The 27,079-nt window shown below is 50.3% G+C and overlaps 1 protein-coding gene across 2 annotated transcripts in view; it reads left to right on the top strand.

The window, feature by feature from the left end:
• Nucleotides 1–3,227: 3,227 nt before the first annotated feature.
• The window catches only part of Gprk2 (G protein-coupled receptor kinase 2), a 45,394-nt gene continuing 21,542 nt past the window's right edge, over nt 3,228–27,079 (top strand). Inside the window, exons 1-2 of one of the 2 annotated variants that reach the window (XM_025305124.1) lie at nt 3,228–4,100; nt 19,165–21,826. Coding sequence is in view for 1 of the 2 variants with exons in the window: in XM_011143956.3 (XP_011142258.1) it covers nt 21,775–21,826 (52 nt within the window). In the remaining variant the exon portion in view is untranslated. The remainder of the gene's footprint in view (nt 4,101–19,164; nt 21,827–27,079) is intronic. The other variant, XM_011143956.3, reaches the window with a different exon arrangement.

The following is a 27,079-nucleotide window of genomic DNA, read 5'->3' as shown; positions in this document are numbered from 1 at the left end:
GCGTTCGCTTGCTCCTTGCTTGACGCAACGCAACGCACCGCCCGCCGGCTTGCGAGATCATCGACGCTCCAGATGGCGGATCGCTTCTTTTTCCGCCTCGGCGATCTCTTCCTGAATGGCTCGCCCGTGGCCCCGACGACCCATTTAGGCCGCGTCGTCGACGAGATTAGAATAGCCGCCGCCGCCGCCGCCGCGATGATGTATCTCACTTCTGACAGCAGATGGAAGTTCGAAGCGCGAGGAGGACACCCGACAGCCCTCTCTTCCCTCGTTCCCTTCCGCCTCCGCCGTTGGCTACGATCTTCTTCCTTTCCTCGGGAGCGTCTTTGACACCCGACTCGTGCAGGCATGAGGGAGCAGGGGAAGGGATCCGCACGCGGGTGGGCACCGCCCCGCCGAAAAGCGTCTCGGAATTCTTGGCCGGGTAATCCGATTTTCCGCTTTGACGAATCGCAAAGTCGGGCGAGTGACGTTGCCGCGGGAGAGCGGCGGTTTACCGAGAGTGCGACGATTTCTTCCATCGATAGAGATCAGTCTTCATCGTGCTTGGAAGAAGTACAACTTCGCGGAATGATTATCCGTTCTAAATTTGAATGCCAGTGAAAATAAAACCGAGGGAGGTGGAAAGAGAGAGAGAGAGAGAGAGAGAGAGAGAGAGAGAGAGAGAGAGAGAGAGAGGGAGTGAGAGAGAAGGAGGGAGAGGCTGAGAGACACGCAAAAGTGATTTTTTCCGGCTCAACTCAAATCCATGGAAACTTCATCGCAGGGAAAGGTCAAGGTTTTCCGGCGGATTTATGGACTTGGAGACGTTTTTAGAAGGTCCGCCGCTCGGCGTGCGTCCGCGCGTGGGCGGAAGCCGCGGTTTCGCGGCCGAAAAATTTACGCCGCACCGCGCGGCCGGGCCAATCTTTCAGCCGAGCTTCCTGATTCCGCGGGATGAACGATGTCCAGGCGCGATGATTGATATTGGCGAGCGCGTTGCGCGCGAATCGACCGCGACCGCTCTCGCACGCGCTCGCTGCGAAGCCGCGGAAATGTGCGGTGCATTGTCTCGTATTGTGCCAGATGAGAGAAACGAATGAGTTTAACCCTCAAGCGCCACGGTTAAATTTGGGCAACTGTGCGATGAGCTCACTTTGACCTCAATAATAAATTAAGTTAACGGCGCACGGGAAGAGCCGCTTCGACTTTCGTTACTTGTCGTCAAAGGGGAACGCCGGCGTAAAGGCCGTGCAGAAATAAAAAAGGAAACGACACAGGGCGATGCCACACACACACACTCACACATACACTATCGGCTTTGTCTCTTTTATTTTTATAACAATGCATTGTGCTGAGGATGTTTATCTTTTTATATTTTTTGTAGATCATGTTATCAGTTAATATGCTGTGAAAAATGTTGAAAGGATTTACGGATCGAGTATCTTAAATTTTACATTTGTTTCACTGTTCATAATAGAGAGAGAGAGAGAGAGAGAGAGAGAGAGAGAGAGAGAGAGAGAGAGAGAGAGAGAGAGAGAGAGAGAGAGAGAGAGAGAGAGAGAGAGATACATACGTTTTAGAGAGACAGAGAGGAAGAGAAGAGCGAGTTTCCCTCGTCATCTCGTACTCTCCATCTCCCTCTGGTAATATACTTGCTAATACCGTGCTCAAGTCGCGATTCGCAATGCGGCGAATCGAAAAAGTGTTACGCCGGTGAATAAGTAAAAGTTTACTACTCGGCGCTCCCCAGCTGAATTATTAATGTCGAATCGATACAGCGCGAACCTATTCGGCGGCTGTATATACGCCGCCGTACATGTGCGCGTAATTTTCTTGTCAACTTTATGTAACAAAGAGTTGAATATGGAGAAGCGAAAGTGGAGCGATTTTTCGTGTCTCTCGTCTCGACAGTAACGCCAGAGTCGAATCGCCAGAGAAGACGACGACGAAGACCGTCGATCGGTTTCGTTCGCTCCTCGCAACCGCAAGCGTATAGCCTCACATCTCGCCGATGCACTCGATTAAACAGGCGGTGTCGTCGAGCACGGCTCGTCGTTCAATTTGTCCACCTGACGCTTGACTGCCGACGCTCCTCGATTCCTCGATAATTACGCTTTCGTCGCTTACGCTCGATTGTACCAACGCGAGCCGGAGCTGTTATGCCGGTATTCTCCGGAACTTTGCTTACTCAAACTTCACTCGCGTTCACTCCGCAGCAATTTGCGGAAGCGATCGCGACGCCCGAGTCGACGTGTGTTAAACTCGGCACCGAAAACGCCGGCGAAGGGGCCGTCGAAAATCGCCTCTCGGAGTAATTACGCTCTCAACTTTGCGCGCTTTAGCAGAAACTCGTAACTTGTCTCGTTGCATAAATCCCTCCCTCCTCTCTCTTTGCGCTTCTGCACACGGATGCAACGTGATGTGCGATATTTCTCCGAGAGAAGCCGCGGCGCGAGCGCATCATTTTTCATTGGCCGCGCGTGTCGTCTCGATCTGTCGTCAAGTGTTTACGCGCAAAAACCAGTCTAGACGTCGGACGAGATATTTATTACGTCGGATCGGCCGTAATCGCCCTATTGATACACTCCGATACACGGGCAATCTTCCAAAAAAGTTCGCCCGCCTCGTGGCCACGCATTCGTGGAATCTCCGAGAGCGCGAGGAAACCAGAGAGATCTTGGATTCCTCGCGGGCGTGCCAGCCCGCGCGTTATTTATCTCGCGAGCGACACCCGCTGCGCGTTTCTTGCATACCGCTGCAAATCGTTGTAACAGTCCGTTCGTTTCATCAGCCTCCCTCCCTCCTCCCCTGGCGCTCGTACGTACCGCTGAAATATTATTATTAGTCAAGAGGCGAGAGATGTAATTACTCTTACGCAACGCTAAATAGCAAAACCCCGCCCGTATTAAATTAACAATTCCTCCCTTCCATTTCTGAATATTAATAGTTATTAATAGTCGACGCGTCGCGCGGGGTCGATCTCGATTTCGTGTTTGCGCGCACGCGCGTGCGCCCGCTCGAAAAGCCCGCGTTGGCAAGAATCGAGATATCTCGCGGGCCGGCCGAGCCGTGTCTCCTCGATTCGAGTCTCGATCGTTTGAAATGTCGCGCGGCTGCGCGCGCCGCCGCAATGGCGGCCGCCACGGCGCGGTCGATACACACGGCTCGGACTCGGGTCTAGGGACTCCACCACGCCCAATCGCGGCCGAGCGACGTTCGTCCGTCCGTCCGCGCGCGCGCGCATCTCGCGTCTCACGTCTCGTGTCTCGCGCGTGCCTCTCGCTTGCGCCCGCGCGCCTCCTGCCAGTGCGTCGTCCTCTCTGCACAGCGCGCTCCGCGAGAGAAGCGCGCGTCATCTCCCCACCGCTTAACCTCCTCTCGGCCGCCGTGGACGCATCGCGCCTCGCCGCGCAGCGGCACGCCAGTCAGTCGGTTTTTATGTTTCGCGCGGAGTGGCGCGCGGCGATTTGACGCGTCAGGAGCGACAGAACCAGCGGCTTCAGCGCGATCCGCCGTCGTAAGCCCGAGGATCGCCAGGCGGCCGTTCGTACGCTGCGACTTGCGTATCACCGCGACCTTCGTACTGTCGTCGTCATCGTCGTCGTCATCGTCATCGTCATCGTTATCGTCATCGCCGTCGTCATCGCCGCCGTCATCGTCATCGTCACCGTCGGCGGTCTCGCGTCGCACGCGCGCCCCGAGCGGAAGGTGCGAGCTAGGTGCGTCGTCTCGTCTCGTCGGAGGGGCAGGAAGAAGCGCGCCTCGTGGGGCCCCGTGCGGAATCACGAGAGCGAGCGAGAGCGGAGCAGCGCGCAGCGGTGGTCGGCCATTGTGCTTTCTTCGTATCGCCGACGGGACCGCGCCGTGTTGCCGTTGCCGTCGTCGTCCTCGTCGGCATATACACCCTCGGCTGTCGGTGTGCTCTCTGTGCTGGACTGTACATAACCGGTGGACTCGTACGTGAGGAGCGTGTGTGCGTGCGTGCGTGCGTGCGTACGTGCGTACGCACGCGTCAGTCGTTGCCGGCTACTATCGCCGGAGCTCTCCGATCGGCCGTCGCACGACCCCGCCACCGACGTCGGCCGCAGCTTCCTCTCATCGTGGGCCAGCATCACGGGGTGAGTACGTAAGAGAGACGGAGATAGCGTCTGGAGAGATGGAGAAGGAGTAAGAGGTAGAGAGGAGAAAGAGGGGGAGAGAGAGAGAGAGAGAGAGAGAGAGCGAGCGACGGTCACATTCGTTCACGCCCGTCCTCTCCTCATCGTTTCTCACTCTCGCGTGACATGCTCGCGGTCCGCCAAGCTCGGTCGGTAACGACGTCCCTCTCCCTCTTGTCCACCATCACCTCCTCCTCCTCCTCCTCCTCCTCCTCCTCCTCCTCCTCCTCCTCCTCCTCCTCCTCCTCCTCCTCCTCCTCCTCCTCCTCCTCCTCTTCGTCCTTCACCTCTCTTTCTTCTCCAACCACCCCCGCTGCCCGTGTCTTCGTCTCCTCTTTCTCTCGCCGCCGCCGCCACGGATGATACGCGACCCCCGGGCTGGGTCGCGTCTCGCGAGACGCAGGCCGGCGTGACAGATCTCCCGAACCGATGGCCAGGGGGGAAAGGGGAAAAAGGGGGGGAACCGTGAGAGGCGCACGTTTCGATCACGAGCGCGGGTCTCTTACGAGTACGAGCGCTCCCGCGTTTTCCACGAACGGAGCACGGCGAGCAGGCATGTCCAGCCAAGTTCACGGTTGTCGGTGGGCAGAGAGAGAGCGAGAGAGAGAGAGAGAGAGAGAGAGAGAGAGAGAGAGAGAGAGAGAGAGAGAGAGAGAGCGCGAGGGGGCCGGGGGAGAGGGAGGGAGGGAGAGAAAAGAGACAGAGCAGGTGCTCGTCGCTGAAAGAGGCGGCGGTACGCGAGAGAGGCGAGTCGCGCGTTAAAATCCTTGAGCAGCGGCGCGTGCGGTCGCTGAAATGCTGATGCTGGCGCCGGTCAGGTTGCACCTCGATCATTACGCGAAATGTCGCGGGTCACATGTGCATTCGTCGCGAAAGAGCATCTCCCCCCCCCCACCCGCGGGGAGACTGCCGCGAAAGCTGCGGGAGAGCGAATTTACGGAGCGACCGGCGCTCAAGGGTTAACGACGTGACGACGCTCCGTTGAGGCCGGTGCGAGTGGCGGTCGCGCCGGTGAAAGGACTTCATCGATGAAATCGATGCCCGGGAGGGAGGAGGGGGAGATAGAAAGCGCGCGTTCGCGGTGGCTCGATGGCTGAAAAGGGACGGCGGATATCCGTGAACGAGGAAGAGGAAATCGATGTCTGCTCGTCCGCACTCGTACACGACGGCGCTCACCCTCCGGGGAATCGCGCGCGCGCGCGCCGCGTGTCCCAGAACTCGAGAATGTTGTCCCTTCGAGCGTAACTCGCTCGAAGCCAGTCGGGAGGATCTCTCTTTCTCTCTCTCTCTCTCTCTCTCTCTCTCATCGGCGAGAACGCGGCGATTCCGCCGAAGCCGGAAACGTCGAACATTTCATCGCGTTTCCGAGTTTCAAACGCGTCGCCGTCATCCGTCGCGCGACTTTGCGGCGAACTCGCGCCGATATCGTCGCGTTGCGGACGCCTCGTGACGTTCACCGTCGACGCTACTATCGCGTCTCATTAAGTTGCGTATCAAGTATAATTAATTGCGACGCAATAATACAACGCGAGTTGTCAACAAGAGCCGACGCGAGCGAGATGTTATTTTGGCGGATATTTTCGGCTAATTGCCGGAATCAGAAGTCGAACGTTGGCGCTCTTCGAAAAAGGAAGTCTGTATACGGTAATGTAAGAAGAAGCAATTGAAATATCAAGAAATCAAGAAACATTCGCGACTCGCTCCTCCGCTCCAACTCCTTGATTATCGAATCCTTGATTGCGGGACGAGGTGAAAGGTGCGTCTCGAATTACATTTTCTTAGCGCGTTTCCGGTAATTCGATCGTCGGTTAATCCTTTGTGCAATCAGCGTGAATCAACGCGCCGCGTGCGTCGAAGCCTCGTCGAGGCTCAGCTCGGCCGAAGGACATCATTTTCTCGTCATTTCGTCGTTTCCGCCGCGCGAACAGCATCTACTTAGGGCCGGTTGTTCCAACTTCTTGGTAAGTTCATAACTGATAGTTCAGTAGTATGTTTGTCTTTGTTTTTCCTTCAACTTCAACCGCGAAGTGTGTGTCTTCGATTTCGACGAAACTTGGCATATTTGCAAAGTAAGAGATCCATATTTTTTTTATCAGCAATAGCTCAGGATTAAGGGGTGAAACTGCCCCTCAAAGTTTCATCCCTTTTATGCTATCTCGATAATCATTATAGACAGGGAGAAAACCTTTTAAACAAAAATTGTACAGTTTTTCGTGGTGTACAATTTTTGTTTAAAAAATTTTTTTCCTATCTACAATAGTTGTCGAAATAGCATAAAGAGAATGAAACTTTGAGGGGCAGTTTCACCCCTTAAACCTGAGCCATTGCCGATAAAAAAGATATGGGTCTTTTATTTTTGGCTACTCTACGAATATGCCAAGTTTCGTCGAAATCGAAGACACACACTTCGTGGATGTTCCTTGTCAGACAAAGACAGACATATGATTTAACTATTAGTTAACTTACCAAGAAATTGGAACAACCTGCGCTTAGTCCTTCGTATTTCCAATCCTTGATTACGCGGGGAGAGACGTTCCGGCATCCTCGACTCTCGGGCAAAGGTCTCGATCTCGTCTCGTGGCATCCGCGGCGAAGGGAACATCTGGTGGTCGATAAACAGGCCGCTCTTCCCGAAACTCCGATTCCTCGAGGGGGTCTTCAAAGGGTTAAAAAGCGCGCCGCGCGCGTTCAAGCGATCAAGCGGCCGCTCACTCGCGCTTCTTCTTCTCGCTCTCGTTCTTCTTGCTCCTTTGTTTGGCCGCCGACGAGGACAAATACAGCGATACCGAGGTGGTGGTGGGATAATTAAACGCGATTCTTGGAGTGTTTGTTCCGCAAAGAAGAATCCGTCGGATCCGTCGGAAAGGACGCGCACGCGAGAAACGGGGAGAAAGAGAGAGAAAGACAGCGAGAGAATAAGATTTTTGCTCGGGTATTTCGCGCCTTGATAGCTTTCATCGTCTTAGCCGCTCGATTAATTTGTTTACCCATCTGTTTATCCTCGGCACACGCTTGTGCAAACCGCTCGGCGGACGCGCACGACGCGCCGCGGCGAATGAAGCGCATCGATTGGAAGATTAATTATCGGCCGTGACCGCCGGGATCGCGACTTCTCCTCTCGAAACTTGTGAATCTTGCTTGTGATGGAATTTCTCCGCGCCGTGAAGAAAGGAAGACTGCGGCGGCGATCGTGACGTGGGCGAGATTCTCCGTGGAAATCTCCATTCTCGTTACCGCCGCTCGCGAAACGCGCACGGAATCGGTCTCTCTCTCTCTCTCTCTCTCGTCGTCGTTCTGCATACACGACCAGTCCCCGGCCTGAATGAACGAATTCGCGTCGCGCACGGACGTATTTTCTCGCCGTACCGTGTGTATTTAACGTCGAAACGTGACCGGGCGATCCCGACCTTCGCCCGCACTCGGACGGGAGACGCGGAGGCACTCGGCGATAAATTATGCACGGCGCCGAGGAACGCGAGGCTCTCGCGTTTTTCTCTCTCCTTCGCGCGTCGGCGTGAAAATTCGACCTTTGTTCCTTTGTCCGTCGCGGAAAACAACGACGCAGAACGCGCGGCCGGGCGTATCTTCCGCGCGGAGGAGATCCTCTCTCATCCTCGGAGGTGCATTAGGGTGATCCTAGGAACTCATCCCGGTTGCGGCTCCTTCTTAGCAGACGGTAGCGCGAGTCGACGAGGATCCCAGCGAGTTCGCGGGTCGTCCTGGCCGGCTTTCAGCTCCCGGCCGACCAACTTTCGGCGCCGCGGCGTCAAACATGGGCGTCGAGGGCGGCGCGCGAATTTTATTTATTCGCGGCCAATATATTCATTTGCATTCCAAAGTTCCGTGCTCGTTGCCGGGGCACGGGGAAGCGTGCACCTAAAAAACAGTAATTTCAGAACAAGCGGAATCATTCAAGAGGATTCCTCTAAGATTAGGAGGAAAATATTATAAACACAATATTCTTAAAGATAGAGAGATTATATGTTATGTGTATAATGCAAATCTTATTGATTTTAATACAAATTTCCTCTTATGTACAGATTATTTGATCTTTTTTTAAGAGAATTATTATTTACTCTTATTCGAATTCGAATCGAATCGAATCATTAAAAAATTTAATATGACTATTAAACATGAAATAATGATGGAAGATTTTAATATGAAAGGGAATATTGATATTGTAATATCATTTTAAAGTAAAATATATATTTAAATAATTAAAGTAATTTATAATCAAGTTATTAATTATAAGTTAAGTTAATTACAAATTAAGGGTTTAAACATACAGATTCAGATGGCCCGTTTTATAGCTGATGCACGCAAACGATAATGCATTTGATTCCTATTCGAATCATAGGGATTCGAATTCAAATAGTTCGCACATCTCTACTGGTTATGCTAGTTAATTTGAAAAAATTATTATTATTAATATATAGCGAAAAGTGATATATATATATATATGTGTGTGTATTTCTGGCTCCAGTTCTACGATAAATAGGCACGAATGAAATAAGATCATCATAACCAATTGTATGAAACATAGTTAAAAAAAGAATATATTATTCAACTTCTTGCATTAGATTATAAACTGTATTTGACCAAATATGGGTAAATTGTCCTCGTTATATATCAGACATATATTTTTTTTTTTAAACTTTCCAAATATTCCGACCCATGAGCGTATGGTTATTTTTTCGTTCATATCTGGAGGTAGAGCATGACTGAACAGAAGCCGACATTCAAATCAACATATTTCTCTTGATATAAGAGAAAAATTAATTGATACAAGAGGAAATCTTCTTGAAATAAGGAGGAGAACAGTTGGAATGATATCTAATAAATTTTAGATGAATGCTTCACCTTAATCGTTTTATCGAAAGAGGAATCCTTTTTCTATAAAAGGCTTCGCTTAGAATATGAGACTATGGGAACAATCACTTTATAAATAGAATACTTTTTTTTTTTTGAGTATGTTGCTTTCTCGCCGTTCTGGCCGGCTTTCCGGGCTTCCCCGATCATGTGCCGCGCAGCCTCCACAGATGGCCGATGATCGCTCGGTCAAAGCGACCGTGTCAGAAGAGTCGCGTCGCGATGTCGTCGTCGACGAGGTGACGACGTGATGGACGAAGGCAAAGGTGGAAACGCGCATGATGATGGTTGGTGGTGCTGACGTGCGGCGGCAGTTTTCGGGCTTTCCACGCGCGGCTTCCCAGCCGGATAGCCGTACTCGGGCGAGTTCACGCGGACGAGATCACGTGCGAGACGTGTTGGCTTTTGTCAGCCGACGAAAGCGAGGAAAGCGCGATTCGCCGACCTCTATTCCGGTCAACGACTTATTTCGTGCGACGTGGATGTTACGCGCCTAAGTTCGGCGGCGGACCGCAGACCGTCGGACCGCAGAGCAGGAAGTGTCTTTTTCCGAAGTGTGTCGTTGCCCGTCGGCGAGTCGTTGGGTTTGAACCTTCGGGATACTCAGGAGTGTCCAGGAAGGGAGGAGGAGCTCGTTACGAGAGGCGGGGAAATCATCAGTGGAAGCGACTGAGACGTCGAGTTAATTTTCTCTGCGTTTTTTCCCGCAGAGGAAAATCTCCCGGATTCGCGTGGAATATATCTCGCATTGTTAGCGGACATCGAGTAAATCTGTTAGATTGGTGCAAAAATAATCGCGGTTCTTATCATTTTAAGTTTGGCGCCGATTTTTCTAGTTGCCGTTATCTTTTCCAGAATTTTATCTCGTAAGAATAAACAAACTTGTTGCCCGTTGGGAGAAATGTATGCAGGCCAATGGTCTTTATTTTTATTTATTTATTAATAAATAAATCTTTATTTTGATTAATAAATATTTAATTTTTAACTGATATATGAGTCTTTATACTCAATACGTAGAAACCGTAATTATGTTTGCATCAACCTGCTGTAAGAAATGACTAATTTTATCCTTGCAAATTTTTCCGAAAATCTCGCTCGTTCGATCGCTCGATCCGGTGGAAAGTGTCGAGTTTCATAGCGTCAAGGGAACTGAATTTTCACATTGTACATCGCGAATTGATTGCTCCGATCTCTTTGGAAAAATTCGCGCGGTTTGAATCCTTTGTCTGCGTAAAAACACACAAGCTGAAATTTCAGCTCAACCAGGCGGATCATGAAACCGACACGACATTGCATTGGTCGCAGTTATCGTCTGATTTCGGTGGAATCAAAGGATTCAAACCGCGCGAATTTTTCCAAAGAGATCGGAGCAATCAATTCGCGATATACAATGTGAAAATTCAGTTCCCTTGACGCTATGAAACTCGACACTTTCCACCGGATCGAGCGATCGAACGAGCGAGATTTTCGGAAAAATTTGCAAGGATAAAATTAGTCATTTCTTACAGCAGGTTGATGCAAACATAATTACGGTTTCTACGTATTGAGTATAAAGACTCATATATCAGTTAAAAATTAAATATTTATTAATCAAAATAAAGATTTATTTATTAATAAATAAATAAAAATAAAGACCATTGGCCTGCATACATTTCTCCCAACGGGCAACAAGTTTGTTTATTCTTACGAGATAAAATTCTGGAAAAGATAACGGCAACTAGAAAAATCGGCGCCAAACACACGCGTAAAAACACACAAGCTGAAATTTCAGCTCAACCAGGCGGATCATGAAACCGACACGACATTGCATTGGTCGCAGTTATCGTCTGATTTAATAAATCGTCCATCTCTCGGAGATGGGATTACTCGCGTCGCGCGGCTAAATCGTTTCGGTGGTCGAACGAATATCTGTATCTCGCGCGCAGCCACGTTTCAGCTTCGTCAACCGCGCTCGATGTTGACGAGATCTCGCGGTTGAAATTCCTACTGCCTGTCAGATCTGCCTGAATTTTTGCTCAATTTCACCCTGTCGCACTCTGCGCGACGAAACTAGCCCGAGCCCGAGACGACTCGGTTCTTCTCATTCGATTTTTCCCTCTCGGTAAGTCTAGCTTCGCGGTAATCGTCGAGAGAGAGAAAAGTTGCGAACGGAATTGCATATATTTCCGTGGTAATTTTGCACGGACTTTAGCCCGCCTCTCGAGGGGAGGCTCTCCGATTCTCTTCGCACGCAAGGCTCGGGGAAAGAGTCGTCGAACGGGGCGCGTCTCCGCGTCTGCGAGATCATCCTAATAAAGTCGACATCGGGCTGCCGAGTGCGCGAATCACCGGCTGGAATCCGAGATTGAGACGCGGAATTCGAGACTTCCGTGTAATACGACGGTGACTGAAATTGAGCGCGGCCGTGGAATCGCGCGATATTCGATATCCGCTGCCCGCGGGTATCGATGGCTGATTAATGTCGAAAGTAAAATATCGGGGTATCGGGGAGAGATACTCGTTATCACGTCCCAGCTGTCGACACTCCGCGAATGCAAATAACGTGATTCGCTCTGGCCGCGGCCAGCCGAGACCGTTGTCGTCGAGAAGCGCCATCGCAAATTTTACGAAGAAAAAGAGAAAACAAATAAGCCAGTAGTTGATATCCTTATGCGTTTTAATTTGCAGACGCGCAAATTGACCTAACGGTGCGCAATTCGCTGATTGCGCATCCTCTACAATGCTTGAAGCGGAAACCCCCCCCTCCCTCCATTCGAAGAACAGAGCGCTCGAATTCGGGCGATTCCTTGCACCGATGTGTGAACCTGGCAAGCAACTTGATGAAAAGAAAAATTCACAATATGCTTCGATTGTACTTTGTCTATTTGTACCGCTTTTTATTTTGTTTGTACCTCGAAGGATACTCCGATCGGCTGAAACATCCAAGAAAAGTATTCTATTTGTAAAGTGATTTTTTTCATAGTCTCATATTCTAAACGAAGCCTTTTACAGAGAAAGGATTCCTCTTTCGATAAAGCGATTAAAGTGAAGCGTTCATCTCAAATTAATTAGATATTATTCTGTTTTCCTCTTCTTTCAACAAGACTTCCTTTTGCATCAATTAATTTTCTTTTTATAAGAAGAGGAATATATTGATTTGAATGTCGGCTTCTTTTGTTCAGTCATGCTCTACCTCCAGACACGAACGAAAAGAAAGATTAAATAATCTGTGTGTAAGAGATTTCTATTAAAATCAATAAGATTTGCATCATACATGCAACGCACAATCTCCTTCTAACTTTAAAAATAATGCGTTTATAATATTTTCCTCTTGATTTCAGAGAAATCCTCTCGAGGCCATAAGAATAAAATCCTCCAAAATTTAGTAGACGATTCCGTTTGGTCTGACATTTCTTTCTCTTGAGTGTCATTCGCTCTCGCATGGATTAAGAGTTCACTCTTCGAGAACGTTTAAACATTTGCTCTCGCGATCTGAGTGACGGTATCTTCATTATCTCGAGGAGATCCTCACTGGTTCTCGCTGGAATTTTGCTCGAGGACGTTTAGAAGTGTACAATCTCACGCGGCGATACAATCGAGCGATCTACAGGTGCGCGCTGCTTCTCCCGCGCCTCGACGAAGTCGTCGAAGACCGGGTCGACGTGGTCGAAGGCAACGACGACTGTCCGCCGAAAAAGGCCTTGTTAATCACATTTTTTGCGTAAGTAACGCACGAGCGGAACGCGATATCGCAAGACCCGCGAGAGCGAGCTCGTGCCCCGCTGTTGTGTGCTTCGTCGAAGCGTGCGACTTTCGTCTAACTTGCTCGAGCTGAAGTTTCGCAACTCGCTCGTTATTCGCTGCGAGTATTTGTCATCCGAAAATAAAGCGGGCTGCGCTATCGCGCCGCACAACGGCACATTCATCCAAGGTCGCGCTTTATTATTATTTCGAGACACGCCTTGCTCTCTCATATTGTAAACGCGCGCCGAGCGCTAATATATCGCGCCGTCTAATGATTTACATTGAATTCCTACGGTGTTTGCTTAGGATGTTCCCTGCAGCCTCGCGTCTCCCCCGGCTTTCTCCCCCCCCCCCCCGGGCCCCTGATAACGATCGCGCGAGGTAACCGTCGTTGTTTAAATGCCGCTGTTAACGTTGAAGCGCGCCGAGCGTTGCGCGATTTCATGTTACGGTAAATTGATCTTCGTCTCGGCTCGAATGGCTCGAAATCTTCATTACAGTCGGAACTTTTCCGCCGGACGGGCGGAAAGTCTGGCGTGTTCCTTTCGCGCCTTTCACTGAGGATATATGATTAACGATTTTCCCTCTCCTCGCCCCTTTCTTTCTCTTGGTCTTTAAATTTCTGCAAGATCTTACGGTCTAAAGTGATGGCAATTTATCTCTCCTCTCTCTCTCTCTCTCTCTCTCTCCCTCTCTCTTTCTCCCTTCTCCTTCCCTTTTCTTCAAATTGCACCTGTCTCATCTCGCATACGTACAGCGAATGCTGTGCGATTGCAAGTTCCACCCTAATCAATCTCGAGAGACCCAGGGAGACGCTGATTTATCTCTTTCACTCTGCGCTGCGAGATTCCCGCTGAAAATTCCAGGGAAACCGCGCGCACGTTAACAAATTATCGCCGGACGGCTTTTAGACAATGAGAGAGGTCCGGGTGATCCATAATTCCCGGGTGCAAGGTTCGGCCAGAGGGCGGAGCAAGGGCGTCGGATATTGAAACATCGCTCGGCGTAAGGGCCGATTGTGAAAGCCTCTCTCAGCGCACCAATTTCCAACTCACCGATCGTAAACGTTTATTATTATCGTCTTCTGCGAAGCGCACACGGCGTTTCTTCCTGTCGGCCAATAGCCATTTGCGCTGATACGACGGAATTGGCTTTTCCATCCCTCTTGGATCCCCCCCCTCTCTCTCTCTCTTTCTCTCTCTCTCTCTCTCTCTATCTATCTCTCGCGCGCGCGCGCGTGTTCTCCCTTCTCGCCAGTCTCTCTCATCGATGCACCCTCACACGCGCACGCAACGCGACGCACTTGCGCGTAATACGCGAGAGCGTACGCACACACGGATGCAGCGTGCATACGCGTGCATGACGAACGCACGCGGCCTCGCGCGTTATGCACGCCGTCTATGATACTGTCAGTCACGCATAAACTGCATTACTGATTGACACACCGCGGACGCGTTTAATGCATATCAACGTCGGCGCGCATTGTTCCACCGCGCCGTTATTGGCAATTTCTATTTCGCCCTACGTGTATCGCGCGCGAGAGATGGACAGAGAGAGAGATAGAGAGAGAGAGAGAGAAAGCGGGAAAATTCCGCGGGGCAGAGAGAGAGAGAGAGAGAGGGAGAGACACGAGCGATGCGACGATATTATTCGCTTCGTTCTCGGATTCAGCTCGTGCTCTCGAGATTTCAAAGGCGAGACAGCGACGTTGATGACTCGATCCTCTTTGTTTTTTTTTTCCCTCTGTCCCTTTATGCTCTCCCCTGTCTCTCTCTCTCTCTCTCTCTCTCTCTCTCTCTCTTTCTGTTTCTCCTTTTTCCCTTCTCGCGGCGGAATCGTTTTATCGTGTTCGCGGTCGCCCGAGAGATCGTCGCGGTGTTCGAATTGATTTATCGTCCCGCGTGTACGCGTGTATTTCGTCGCGATTTCAGCACGGAAGCGCCGCGTCGAGTCACGAACTGGCGCAACCGCGCGCAATTGCGAGGGCGGCTCGCTCTTTCTCTCACTCATCATTCTCTCTCTCTCTCTCTCTCTCTCTCTCTGTGTGTGTGTGTGTGTGTCTCTGTCTGTCTCTCTTCTCGGCCCGTCTCTGTCTGTTTGACATTTTCTCCCTCCCGCTCTTTAGCCTGGCCTTATTAATAAAATTTACGCAATTGCGGTCGCGGGTGGTGGTGGTGGTGGTGGTGGCGACTGGAGAATCGTCGAGGACGGCGACTCCGACGAGGAGAGGGGCAGGATGGGAAAACAAATATCGACCGTGGGAGGGGAAACCGCGGTGTTGAATGAAGGGCAGATATTAACGACGAAATGGAATTACGTTTGCGGAGAGGCAATTAAGCGCGAGAAACTAACGGCGTGTGCCGAGCGCGAGTATTACGGGAGCGCGTGAGGAGTTCCGAAAGAGAGAGAGAACGGGCGCGATATCACGCAATTAATTGCGAAATAGTATTTCAGCGCGCTCGGGAATCCAGACACGCCCGGCGCGTTGCATCGTGTCGTCAATTTACAGTCGCGTATCGCGTGTCGCGAACAATGGCACGAAAACAGGCGTCGCATTCCAGAGCGTATATCGGGAATGTCGCATTTATAAGTGGCTCTCCGGCGGCGTCCTACTCGCTATCATTGAAAAATTATTTCGCCAATTACGTTTCCTCGAAAACAATTCTGTTTGCGACGTTTGCGTGCTCGTTGTACGCTCGTTGCTAAAACACGCTGTCCTCCAAAAGCACTCGGTATGCGTGTGTGTGCGTGTGCGTGCGTGTGTGCGTGCGTGCGTGCGTGTGTGTGTATGTGTGTGTGTGTGTGTGTGTGTGTGTGTGTGTGTGTGTGTGTGTGTGTGTGTGTGTGTGTGTGTGTGTGTGTGTGTGTGTGTGTATGTGTATGTGTGTGTGTGTGTCGGGCGACGTTTGAATGCCGGGTTGCGCTCGGTCGACGCGATTTGCAATAACATTTGCGTGCGACGTCATTCGAAAAATACAAATGCAAATGTAGACGACGCGTGGCCGGCGCGACGTGTCGCGCTGGGAATCAGATCCGACCGTGCGAACAATGCGACGTAATGGACTCGCGTAAATCTGCTTATTTTGTGCACCCGCCGGCGCGGCGCAGCGCGGCAGGAGGAAGAAATGATCGGTCTCGCTGAAATCGGAGAAGTCATTTTGAAGCATCGCTTTTTCATCGCTCCGACGAAAGCCACTGCCGATGAGCAATGCGCGCATTATCGCGGGCACGATAGTGTGGCACTTGCTGCGGAAATGCTTCTTCCGACTGTAATCACAGATATCACACTGCGCAATTACAGTTACGAATATCAAACGCAGTTTCTTCTTCGCGCGCGGTGAGGATATAACTTTATGCTGACACGGACGCGAATGTTAGAATTTCGACCAAGCGCAGCGAAATGGGCGGTCCGTAATTTCGGACAATTTCGCGGCTTTTGTCGACTCAGCTCCGCGAAGCTTCGCTTTCGAGTGTTTCCAGCCCGGTCTTAATGATCGTTGTTTGAGGCTCGTCTCAAGCGAGAGCTACAGAGATTCGGCTTTGGAGTTAGACGTGATCTCGGTCGTATTGATATTGCAATTATAACGCCACGTGCCTAGGGATGCAATGATTTCTCAAAATATCGACGACGATATTATCGTCATTCACAACCACCGATAACGATAATATCGATATTTTTATAAAAAAAAAATTGTATACATATAGGGGTATGCATATAAAGGGTATGCACGAAAAATTTGAAAAGATCTCTTAAAAGTTTTCATCTTCATATAATTTATTGTCGTGTTCTTATTAGAAAATATATAATGAACCGCAGTCGTTTGTCGGAGATCACACATGGAGCGGGAGAGCTATTACGATTCAACGATTGAGGTGGAAATTATAATTAAAAGTGAGCGGATTTACTAGACATCGAGCAATTACGTAATATATATTCTAGTGAATTCACTCACTTTTGTAATTTTCATCTCGGTCGTAGAACCGTAATAGGCCCCCCCCGAGCTGTAACTGAAAAATACGAAAATCAGTAAAATTCATATCGATATGTCGATTTTATCGGTGACAAAAAATATCGATAAATATTCGAGATTTGTCTCCCGATATATCGATATTTCGATATTACCGATATTTGTCGTTGCATCCCTACGCGTGCCTGGTATAATCGAATCGGATCCAACTGCAAATTTTAATCCGCGACCGTAAACCGCAGCTGCGTTTCATCCGACCACTTCGCTTCGGGACAAGTTCCGACTAACGAGCATCGATACCGGGGCCTGCGAGCCCTTTCATTCGGCAGCGTCTCAGATTCTCACGAGCTGTTAGCTCTCTCGGTTGGCTGCAGGAGCTGCGGAGCCGGATCAATCGACGTGATATCGACGGGATATGAAGCGAGAGGATGGAAAGAAGAGACGCGACCTCGGCCGCGCGCGCGCGCGGATAAAACCAGCACGGGAAAGGTCGGGCTGTGACGCGCGGCTTCAATTCGCGCGGAGTGAGTCCATCTAATCCGCTCCTAACGCCGCGTTTCTGCGATTACCCGGAATTTATGTCCGCCCGCGCGTCCTGGGATTGTCCAAGTGTCCCGGCGGACGCGAGTACGTGGAAACGCGCCTCCTGCCGCCCGCAGTCGCGCGCGCGCGCGCGCTCGACAGCTTTATTAGATTACCGTCGGCTATCGCGTCGACGCGGCGGTTAGTCGCGTCGTTATCTTTACTCGCACCCTCCCCCACATACACAGTACACGTCTTCTATCCTTCTCGCTTTCCTTCGCAGCCGGCACTTTCCTTCGCCGACGCACACACCTGTCCACGCCGACGCCGACGGCCATTCACGCACGCGTACGTACGTGTGCGTCAGCGACGCGACGATACGCGCGGCAGCCGCTTTTCCGAGGTTTGCGCGCTTCCCCCCTCCCCCCTCCCTCCCTTTGAGAAAGGACGGAGGAGGATACAGAAAAAAGTAATTTCGGAACAAGCGGAATCATCTAAATTGTAGAGGATTTTCTTACATTATCGCCTCGAGAGGATTCCTCTAAGATTAAGAGAAAAATATTATAAATACATTATTCTTAAAGTTAGAGGGATTGTATGTTGCATATGTATAATGCAAATCTTATTGATTTTAATATAAATCTCCTCTTACACATAGATTATTTGATCTTTCTTTAAGAGAATTATTATTTATTCTTACTGGTTATACTGGTTGGTATAATTTGAAAAAGGAATTATAATGTAAGCGAAAAGTAATATACCCAAAAGAAAGTAATTTCAGAACAAGCGGAATCGTCTAAATTTTGCAGGGTTTTATTCTTGTATATGGCCTCAAGAAGATTCCTCTGAGATTAAGAGGAAAATATTATAAACACTTTACATTATTCTTACAGTTAGTGGGATTATATGCATAATGCAAATTTTATTGATTTTAGTATAAATCTCCTCTTACACATAGATTATTTAATCTTTTTTTTAAGAGGATTATTATTTATTCTTACTATATTTTATTCTTACTGGTTATGCTAGTTAATCTGAAAAAATTATTATAACGTATAGCAAAAAGTAATATATTCATATATATATAGATGTACTTCTGGCTTCAGTTCTACAATAAGTAGACACGAATGAAACAAGATCATCATAACAAATAAATTTCCAATCAGTTTTGTTACGGACTTTGTAGCTGCAAAGATGTTCATTATAACCAAATGTATGAAATGTAGTTAAAAGAAAGAATATATTATTCAACTTGTTGCAATAGATTATAAACTGTATTTGACCAAATACGGGTAAATTATCTTTGTTATATGTTACAGCAACACACATACCTTTTTTTAAAAAGCGTTCCAAATATTTTGATCCATGAGCATATGGTTATTTTTTCGCTCATATCTGGAGGTAGAGCCTGACTGAACAAAAGAAGCCGACATTCAAATCAACATATTATATAAGAGGAAAATTAATTGATATAAGAGGAAATTTTCTTGAAATAAGAAGAAAACAGTTCGAATAATATCTAATAAATTTGGGATGAATGCTTCACCTTAATCGCTTTATCGAAAGATCCTTTGTCTGTAAAAGGCTTCGCTTAGAATATGAGACTATGGGAAAAATCTCTTTACAAATAGAATACTTTCCTCAGATGTATTTTAAGCGCGGCTTGGACGGTGTTCTCTCTCTTCCTGGGGATGTCGAGGAATGTTACGTATCGGATTCTTACAAAAGTCGAAGTTGAGTTTGAAAATTCGCGGCTTCGCGACGTCTGAAGAGCAGAGGGGGAGGGGAAGGAATGAGATTGATCGATTCGCTCGAATTTCACCGAGTCGGCGCGCGGCCGGAGTAAAGCGGGAGTCCGGTTCTCGCGCTTTCCTCCGGCGCTCCGGGAAACTCGTCTTCGCCATGAGCAAAAATCCAGTTCGTTGTTGTTGTTGTTGTTGCAGGATGCGCGTGCACGGGAACGAATCTGCGGGACGGTGCGTACGAGCGACGTGGATGCGCCGGTGAAGGCGGTGGTGGCCGAAGAGGAGCGAAGGGGAGTAGGAGGAGAAAAGAGAGAGAGGGGGAGAGAGTGGCCACGCACCGCGAGGAAATGAAATGCGCGAAGAGAGCCATTAGGAATCCGCTCCGGGCGAGTGTCATTCACCCTGCGAGCGCGTCGTAAGAAGAAGGAGAAGAAGAAGAACAAGAAGGAGGAGGAGGAGGAAAGGAGCAAAAGCAGAAGAACGGAAGAGGATCGGACGAGCGACTGACCGACCGAGTGCACACACACACGCACGTACACACGCACGCACGCACGCAAGCAAGCAAGCAAGCAAGCAAGCAAGCAAGCAAGCACGCACGCACGCACGCACGCAAGCAAGCACGCACGCAGGCAGGCACGCGAGATCGGCATTCCCGAGAGAGCCGCGGCAATCCTCGTCGCCTCTTCGAATCTCGCGCAGCTTTCGGCAAGGACCATTCGTCAGCGCGCCGCCACACGCGCGTCATCGCCGTCGGCCTCCCAACGCCGGCGTCAGAGTGAAAGGCGCCTCGAACTCCGAGGCGGCCGGCGCCTGTCCGAGAGAGCGCATCGCGGAACTCGCGATCCTTTCCGCGCTGCAGGCCGCAAACCGCGAAGAAATCCACCCGCGGGACCGACCGCCAGCTTACGCGCGATTTATCCGATCCGCGACACGCCGCTCTCTCTCTCTCTCTCCCCCCCTCTCTCTTTTTCTCTTCCTCCGTCATTGCCTGCGTCCTTCTCGCTCTTCGCTCCGGAGTCTTCCGTCGTCCTCGATTAAAACCTCGATGTAGCGGCTGCTGTTATAGATATATGAGCGCTACACACACACTCACACACTCACACACACACACACACACACACACACACACACACACATACACCCACCTCTTTACGAGGGATAATCTTCTCGTCTCTCGCGTCTGGTCGCGACGTCTCGCCGAGAGGAGAACGCGAGTTGTGCAGCAGCTCTCACCAAGAGTCTCCCGTCGGTCTACGCCGCTCCTCATCTCTGCTGCTGTATGCCGGTTGTATTATAAATAGAGACGGAGGAGAGAGAAATTCTGCCTAAACGACTCCGTGCCGGCGTGCCCGGGAATCATCAGCCTCTCTCTTTCTCTCTTTGTTTCTCTCTCGCCTGTCGATGCCCGCGAGACGACGGCCCGATCATCGCCCGTCGCCGCTGGAATTGATGGAATGCACGATTGAGGAGGAGTCGTCGACGACGAGCGTGCGCGGGGACAGAACAGTGCTGCTGCGGCTGGTCGTTGCGAATCGCGGCTCGACTGCGACGAGGATGATCGCGCGGAATCCGCCGCCGACGAGTGCCGATTGTGCGATCGATAATGCGACCGGCGTCCCCACGGACCGACGCGGACGAGCCTAAGAGGGACTGAGCAGCGGCGAGGAGATTTCATCTCGGCGGACCTGGACGCGGCTCGCTCCGACGGACGGGCCAGCCTCGGGCACGGCCGAGGCATCCGCATCCGCACCGCGCGCACCGGACGGACGGTGACACAGCTTCTTCCATTGATGATAACGCGAGCGAGCGAGCGCGCGCGCGCGTGTGTGTGCACACGCCTACACTCCACTTGGGTGCACGCTACTTCGGTGACCTGTCATCGCGCCTACTAAGATAGAAGAGACTTCAGACTGATAAAATATTTGCCGACTGATTAGAACGCGGGATCCGCAGTCGTTCGTTGCGTCGACGACAAAAGCCTCGTCGCATTGTTCATCGATCCCGACGTCGCATTCTTCTTCGCTTCGCGTCCGAAATTCAGCAACGTCGCCTTCCACGATATGTACACCTAAGTTACCGTTAATTAACCTAATTGCGCGCGGGTGGAAACGGCCTCGAAATTGTTCAGCCAGCCAGCTGCGGAAAGCGCAAAGACACGGAGAAAGAGGGTGAGAGAGGAACAAAGAGAAAAGGAGGAAGAGAGAGAGAGAGCCAGCCAGCGAGCATCCTCACGCGCGGAACTTGGTCGCAGGTGCCGTTGTTCGATAATCGTCTCCCTCCCAGCAGCTGACGCGAAGACACTCCAACGATCTTTCCTCGTGGTCGAGAAGTCGTCTCCCGGGAATCGAGCCGGGGAGACGCCAAATCGAACGTCGTCGTCGCGCGTTTCTTGGAGCGACCGCGAATGATCGGTGCGACTGGCTCATAAATCCCGGTGATTGCGACCTGGTCGTGGACCGTCATCGTCGACTGATCGGCCTGATTCGTCGGATCATCACGCTGCTCGCGACTCAAGAAGATCATTCGCAACTAGAGACCAACCGCGCTCGTCGTTGGCTCCCTCGCACGTGGTGGTCCTCGCGCGGCGGGGACCGATCATCCCTGGTGGTGTCCCAGGGCCGCAGATGGGAGCTGGTCTGCTAGGACCCGGCAGGGTGATCAACCCCGTGCGACAGCAGCTGCAGCAGCGACAGAGACAGCAAGAATCGTGCGAGCTCCTGGCATTCGCACCCGCGCGACCACGTCGTCGACCACGAGGCCTCTTCTCCCATCCGATTCGGCCGCGCAAATCCGATCAAGCTGGAATTGATGGAGTTGGAGAACATCGTGGCGAACACCGTGTACCTGAAAGCGAGAGAAGGTGAGTCCCCTTCGCTCTCTCTCTCTCTCTCTCTCTCTCTCTTTCTCTCACTCTTTCTCGAGAGAGAGAGAGAGTGAGAGAGAGTGAGAGAGCGTCTCGTGTCGTCGGCCGGCGCGCTCGTCGAGCACAGGTGGTTATTAGGCAATCCAGACAGTCGCCTGTGCGACTCGAACGGGGACTTGTATCTATGAAGATTGTTTCCTGATAGTCGACGGTGACGAGATAGGCGGAGAGATGGGGAGACTAAGAGAAAGAGAGAGCGAGCGAAAGTCACGACACGATGAGATGCTCGTAACCGCGGTGTAATCTCGACGAGTCCGATTTTCGACGACGAAGAAACGACGCCACGGGACCGACAAGTTGTACGTCGACGAGTGTAAACGATTAATTAATTTATTTATTTCCGGAAGTATCATTTCTGCATCGCGAATTTTCGTGTAGCCTTCTCTTATTCTCTCGCACGAGTCGGGATCTTTTTTTATACGTGTTTTTTTCTAAGGCTGTTACTCTTCGGCAGCTTCGAAGTTCCGAAGCTCTCCGAATGATTCGAAGGTTTGAAGTCGACTTGAAAACTTCCAAGTTTTTATGCCGAAGCTTCGAAAACTAGTCTTCGAAGGTATCACTCTTCGAAGTTTCGATATATTCGAAGCTACGAAGTCAACTTCGAAGTTTTTTATGCTGTAGCTTCGAAGTTTCAATATATTCGATATATTCAAAGCTTCGAAGTCGACTTTGAAACTTCTGAAGTTTTTTATGTCGAAGCTTCGAAGACTATTTTTGGAAGATATCACTCTTCGAAGCTTCGAAGGATGTCGGACGTTTGTTTCCGAGCCTGCGCTCTTTGTTTCCGCATGCTGAGCCGCCTCAGTCATATATTCTACATTTTATGGATAACAAAAGTATCGGCTCGTCGTTCGATTCTCGAACACCTTCGAATTCTCGAAATTTCGAAGTTGACTGAAAGATCGAAACTTGGAAGGTTCGATGCTTCGAAGCTTCGAAACTTCGATCGTCGAATATTTTGTATTGAAGCTTTGAATACGAAGACTTGGAGGAAAAATTACACCTCTAGTTTTTTCATAACCCTCAGAGCAGCGACGAGGCGAGGTTCGTGAGGAGGCGTTCATGGCGGCCTCGATGGCCAGACATTTACGGCGATCGCGTTTTGTAACGCGCGACAGTTAACGCGCGCGGATCGGCTTGTAATTGTTACATGTGTCGGAAACGCAACAATCAGCGAGGCTCGGTCGATCAGCGCGATGAAACGTTAAAATTCTGTGTGCTCGCACACGCGTATGCGCGTGTAACTCTCCCGGAACACACTTTGCACAGCGCTCGGTGATTACCGAGGGCTCGGGCGGGCGACATTTATTGCGCGCGTAAAACCGCCCCGCAATTTGAACCGCGGGATTGAGCGTTCGGGTTTAACACGCGATATGCACCCGGGACGGCCATGGCATTACCTTCGCATTTGACTCGCCGAGCCGAGTCGAGAAAGTTCATCCTGCGGACTGCGCAAAGAAACGCGATGTTGCTTTCATCATTATACCGCCGAGGAAATTCAAGCGTAATTTGTGTGTCTCGAGGACGCAACTCTTTCCTTCTCTCTCTCTCTCTCTCTCTCTCTCTCTCTCTCTCTCTCTCTCTCTCTCTCTCCCCCCCCCCTCTTGTAGCTTCTCTCGCGTTATGAAATTTACGTTAATTCTCACATGCGCGCGTAGACGCGAGGATTACGGAGAAAGGATGGAGGCTTCGCGCGCCCGGAGATGAGCATTTCTTATCGGTGAATCTACGCGCGATCCTTCTCTTTTTACTAATCCAAACGCCGCGCTTATGATGCCGTTACCCGAGAGACGGCAATTTTACAATTGCCGTGATATCAAGTCAGGCGAGAAATTCGGCTCGCTCTTGAGCACATGACGTCATGTTCATCTAACGCGGGTAACGGTGCCGATAACGTTCCGCTGTCAGAACGTCGGGAGCGAAAGATCCGCAGAGAACGCGACGACGAGATCGCCCGCTCGGCGAATGATTACGCGATGAATAATCTGCGCGCATCCCGTCGAACGCGACGGAGTGAAATTCGTCGGAAGAATCGGGCCAAACTTCCCGGCTGATTTCTCGACATCGCTTCTCCGCGTCTCCGCGGCACAATGCGTCGGGTCTCGCAAAGCGCCGGCCGGCAAGCGGACGACGTTACGATATTTATTGCACGCGCACGTTTTCCCGCGCGAGACCGGCTTTAACACGCGTGTTAAAACGACCGCGATGGTTAAAACACTCGGCGCCGACAGCATGAGCGCCGTAACGCGAGCGATAGATCGGAGTAAAAAATCTCTACAACGATCGCAAAACGATCAGAGAGATTGAGAGAGAACACGTCGTGTTTTTCTTTCACCCGCTCGGCAAGGCACGTCTCAGCACACCTCTGTCATTCATAGGCGCCGCCAGACATTCGCTCAGCATTTGACCACAAGAGATCAAACGATCACTCGTCGGTACTCTTCATCTTTTCATCAAAGATCAAAGCTTGAATCATTTGCTTTAAAAAGCATCGAAAATGATTTATTATCTCTGCGCGGAAGATTATTAAACAAATAATCAATTCGCAGTGAGGCTCTCAATACAGACTCATTTTTTCTCACCCAAAAAAAATATTCTATTTGTAAAATGATTTTTCCTATAATCTTATTACATTCATCTTAGTACATCTTAATACATTCTAAGCGAAACCTTTTACAGGAAAAGGATTCCTCTTTCGATAAAGCGATTAAAGTGAACCATTCATTTAAAATTTATTGCATATTATTCTAATTGTTTTCCTCTTACTTCAAGAGGATTTCCTCTTCTATCAATTAATTTTTCTCTTATATGAAGAGGAATATGTTGAGTTTTGAATGTCGGCTTCTTTTGTTCAGTCATCCTCTACCGCCAGACATGAACGAAAAATTAATCGTCTCTCTCTCTCTTTCTTTCTTCCTTCCTCCTTCTCTCGTTATCGCGCGGATCACTCTGCGGAAGCAAATTTACACCGGAACACAGTACGCGGGACGGGAAGTTAGCACGGCGCGGCTCGCGGACGCGACGGGGAAATTCGAAAATCGCCGTCTCCGAGGAGCACTTTTGCGCGATTTACCGCGCCCGGTAGCGTAAGCATCAATTCACGTGCCTAGAGCGATGCTCGGCCCAGCGATACGACGGCAGCGAGGCGGCATAAAAGACGGTTACACTGTGCGTTTTCGCAATCTCGCGAAATCTCCACGACGACGACGACGACGTATTCGGGCGACGGAGCGGAGCATCCCCCGGCGACGCCCTTGGCTGCTGCACGCGGCCAACATGCGGCCGGCGAACTAAACGAAATGACGACATACACCACGCGAACGGAATCGCACGCTGCCCGATATCACCGCCATATATTTGTTACTTAATTGATATACAGGAACGGGCCGGCAGAGAGGCTGACGTGTATCGCGCCGGCGGGCGTAAGCGCGCTCCGAAGCCACTCGTGAGAGACGGCGCCTTCTGTTTTTCTTCTTTGTTTTGATCGTCTCCCGATGAGAGATAGAGAGAGACAGAGGGGGGGGAACCGCGCACTGCGACGCCGTCGGTGAGATATTCACAGCCCCGCCACGGATTTCGATGAAATTTAAATCAGCCGCGTCCCGGCTAACGTCGCCCGGATAAAATCCCCATTGACGGATCGCACGCGTATTCACTCTGTCACTTGTGATTTATTATTATTATTATTATTATTATTATCAATTTACCGAGCATTTATCGCGCTGTGAAGAGAGATCTGCCGGGACCACGTGAGCCGAGTTGAAGGAATTCAATTTCGGGCTCTGTGTATGGCGAGTCTCGCGACTGATTTTCTCTCGGTTTCTGCCTCCTCTTTTGTCTCCGGTTTGTGCAGAACAAGCTGGAAATTCGGTTCAGCGAGGCGTCGCGTCAAGCTCCACCCGGCGCGGCGCATTGTCCGTTGTAATTATCGTCTGATTTAATGAACCGTCCACCGGCGCTGGGATTACACGTGTTATCCGGTTAGATCAATCTTTTAGTGGTTGACAGAGCAACAGAAGAAGCAGCGATTTAATCGACTGTGGGAGGTTAGCAAAACTAGGTAGCTGTGTGATACACGGATAACAACGGGAAACAGGATTCTCGCGGTCTCGTCGAGTCCAACTCGACGATTTTAAGAACGAGAAATTTCCCTCGGCTCGTTCATCGTCGCGTTTACGTGGCCAATCTTTCTCCCCCGCGTATCGCACGTGCAACCACGTCCTGCTTCCGCGTCAACTTTTTCAGTCTTGATGAAATTTTGCAGTTCAATATTTCCGCGTCGTACATGTAGCTAGTTCGCTTGAGTTTCGCGTCAGTCTTTCAGCGTTGATTAAATCTCGCAGCCGAAATTCTCGCGTCGAACTACCGATCCGCCATTTTTATCTTTCTTTCGGTGTCCCTCGAGCGCAGTTTGCGCCACGAACTTCGCGCAACCCGGAGACTCGCGTCTCTCGACTCGAGACTCTTTTCTCCTTTTCCGCGCGTCCGATGCGGACACGCGGGCGCGCTCGAGGATGATTTATTTATTTATTTATAATAATATTAATAAAAATTATTAATAATTTGTTAATATTTATTAATAATAAGGGTCTGACCCTTTTGGTGTACAATAATTGAGATAATAGTATAACAAGTAAGAGGATTTTCATACAATAAAAAGGGAAAAAAAGTAAAAGATAGAGAGAAGAAAAAAAGAAAAATCCGCGGCTTGATTTTCGCATCATTCCGTTCTGATTTTTTTCGCCGACGACTCTCTTTTGTCCTCCCCTCCCTACCCCGGCCTCTTGCAATTAGCGCGAAAATTTCGCGATTACGTGGCAAATTCGAGCCGACGTGGAAATAGCGTCGCCGACGACGCACATCTTCGACGGCGAAGGGTAGAGGGGCGGTCGGGCAGATTTTTGCAGGGAGAAAAGATCCGATCATTTTCGCCGCGGGAAAGCAGCAAAAAGCACCGCGACGCGCTTTACTCCTGCGACTCGCATCCCGCGGGAGCGGCACATGCGTTTACTACCCTGCGCTTCCCCGGGAAAGCCCCGCTTTCCCGCGCTTTCCCCGTCCCACGCAGCGAAATTTTCCCCGTGTCGTTTCGCTCTTCGAAGCTCGATGGGCTGCCCCTTTTGTTCTCTTTGTATTTCCCCTCCCGCGCCACATCTTCCGCAACACTGCGTTTCGCTAATAGCCGCAGTT

This window comes from Harpegnathos saltator, unplaced genomic scaffold, assembly GCF_003227715.2.
Source record: "Harpegnathos saltator strain DR-91 unplaced genomic scaffold, Hsal_v8.6 scaffold676, whole genome shotgun sequence".
NCBI lineage: Eukaryota > Metazoa > Arthropoda > Insecta > Hymenoptera > Formicidae > Harpegnathos > Harpegnathos saltator.
Note: the sequence above shows the minus strand (reverse complement) of the source record. Positions and strands in the feature narration are given on the sequence as shown.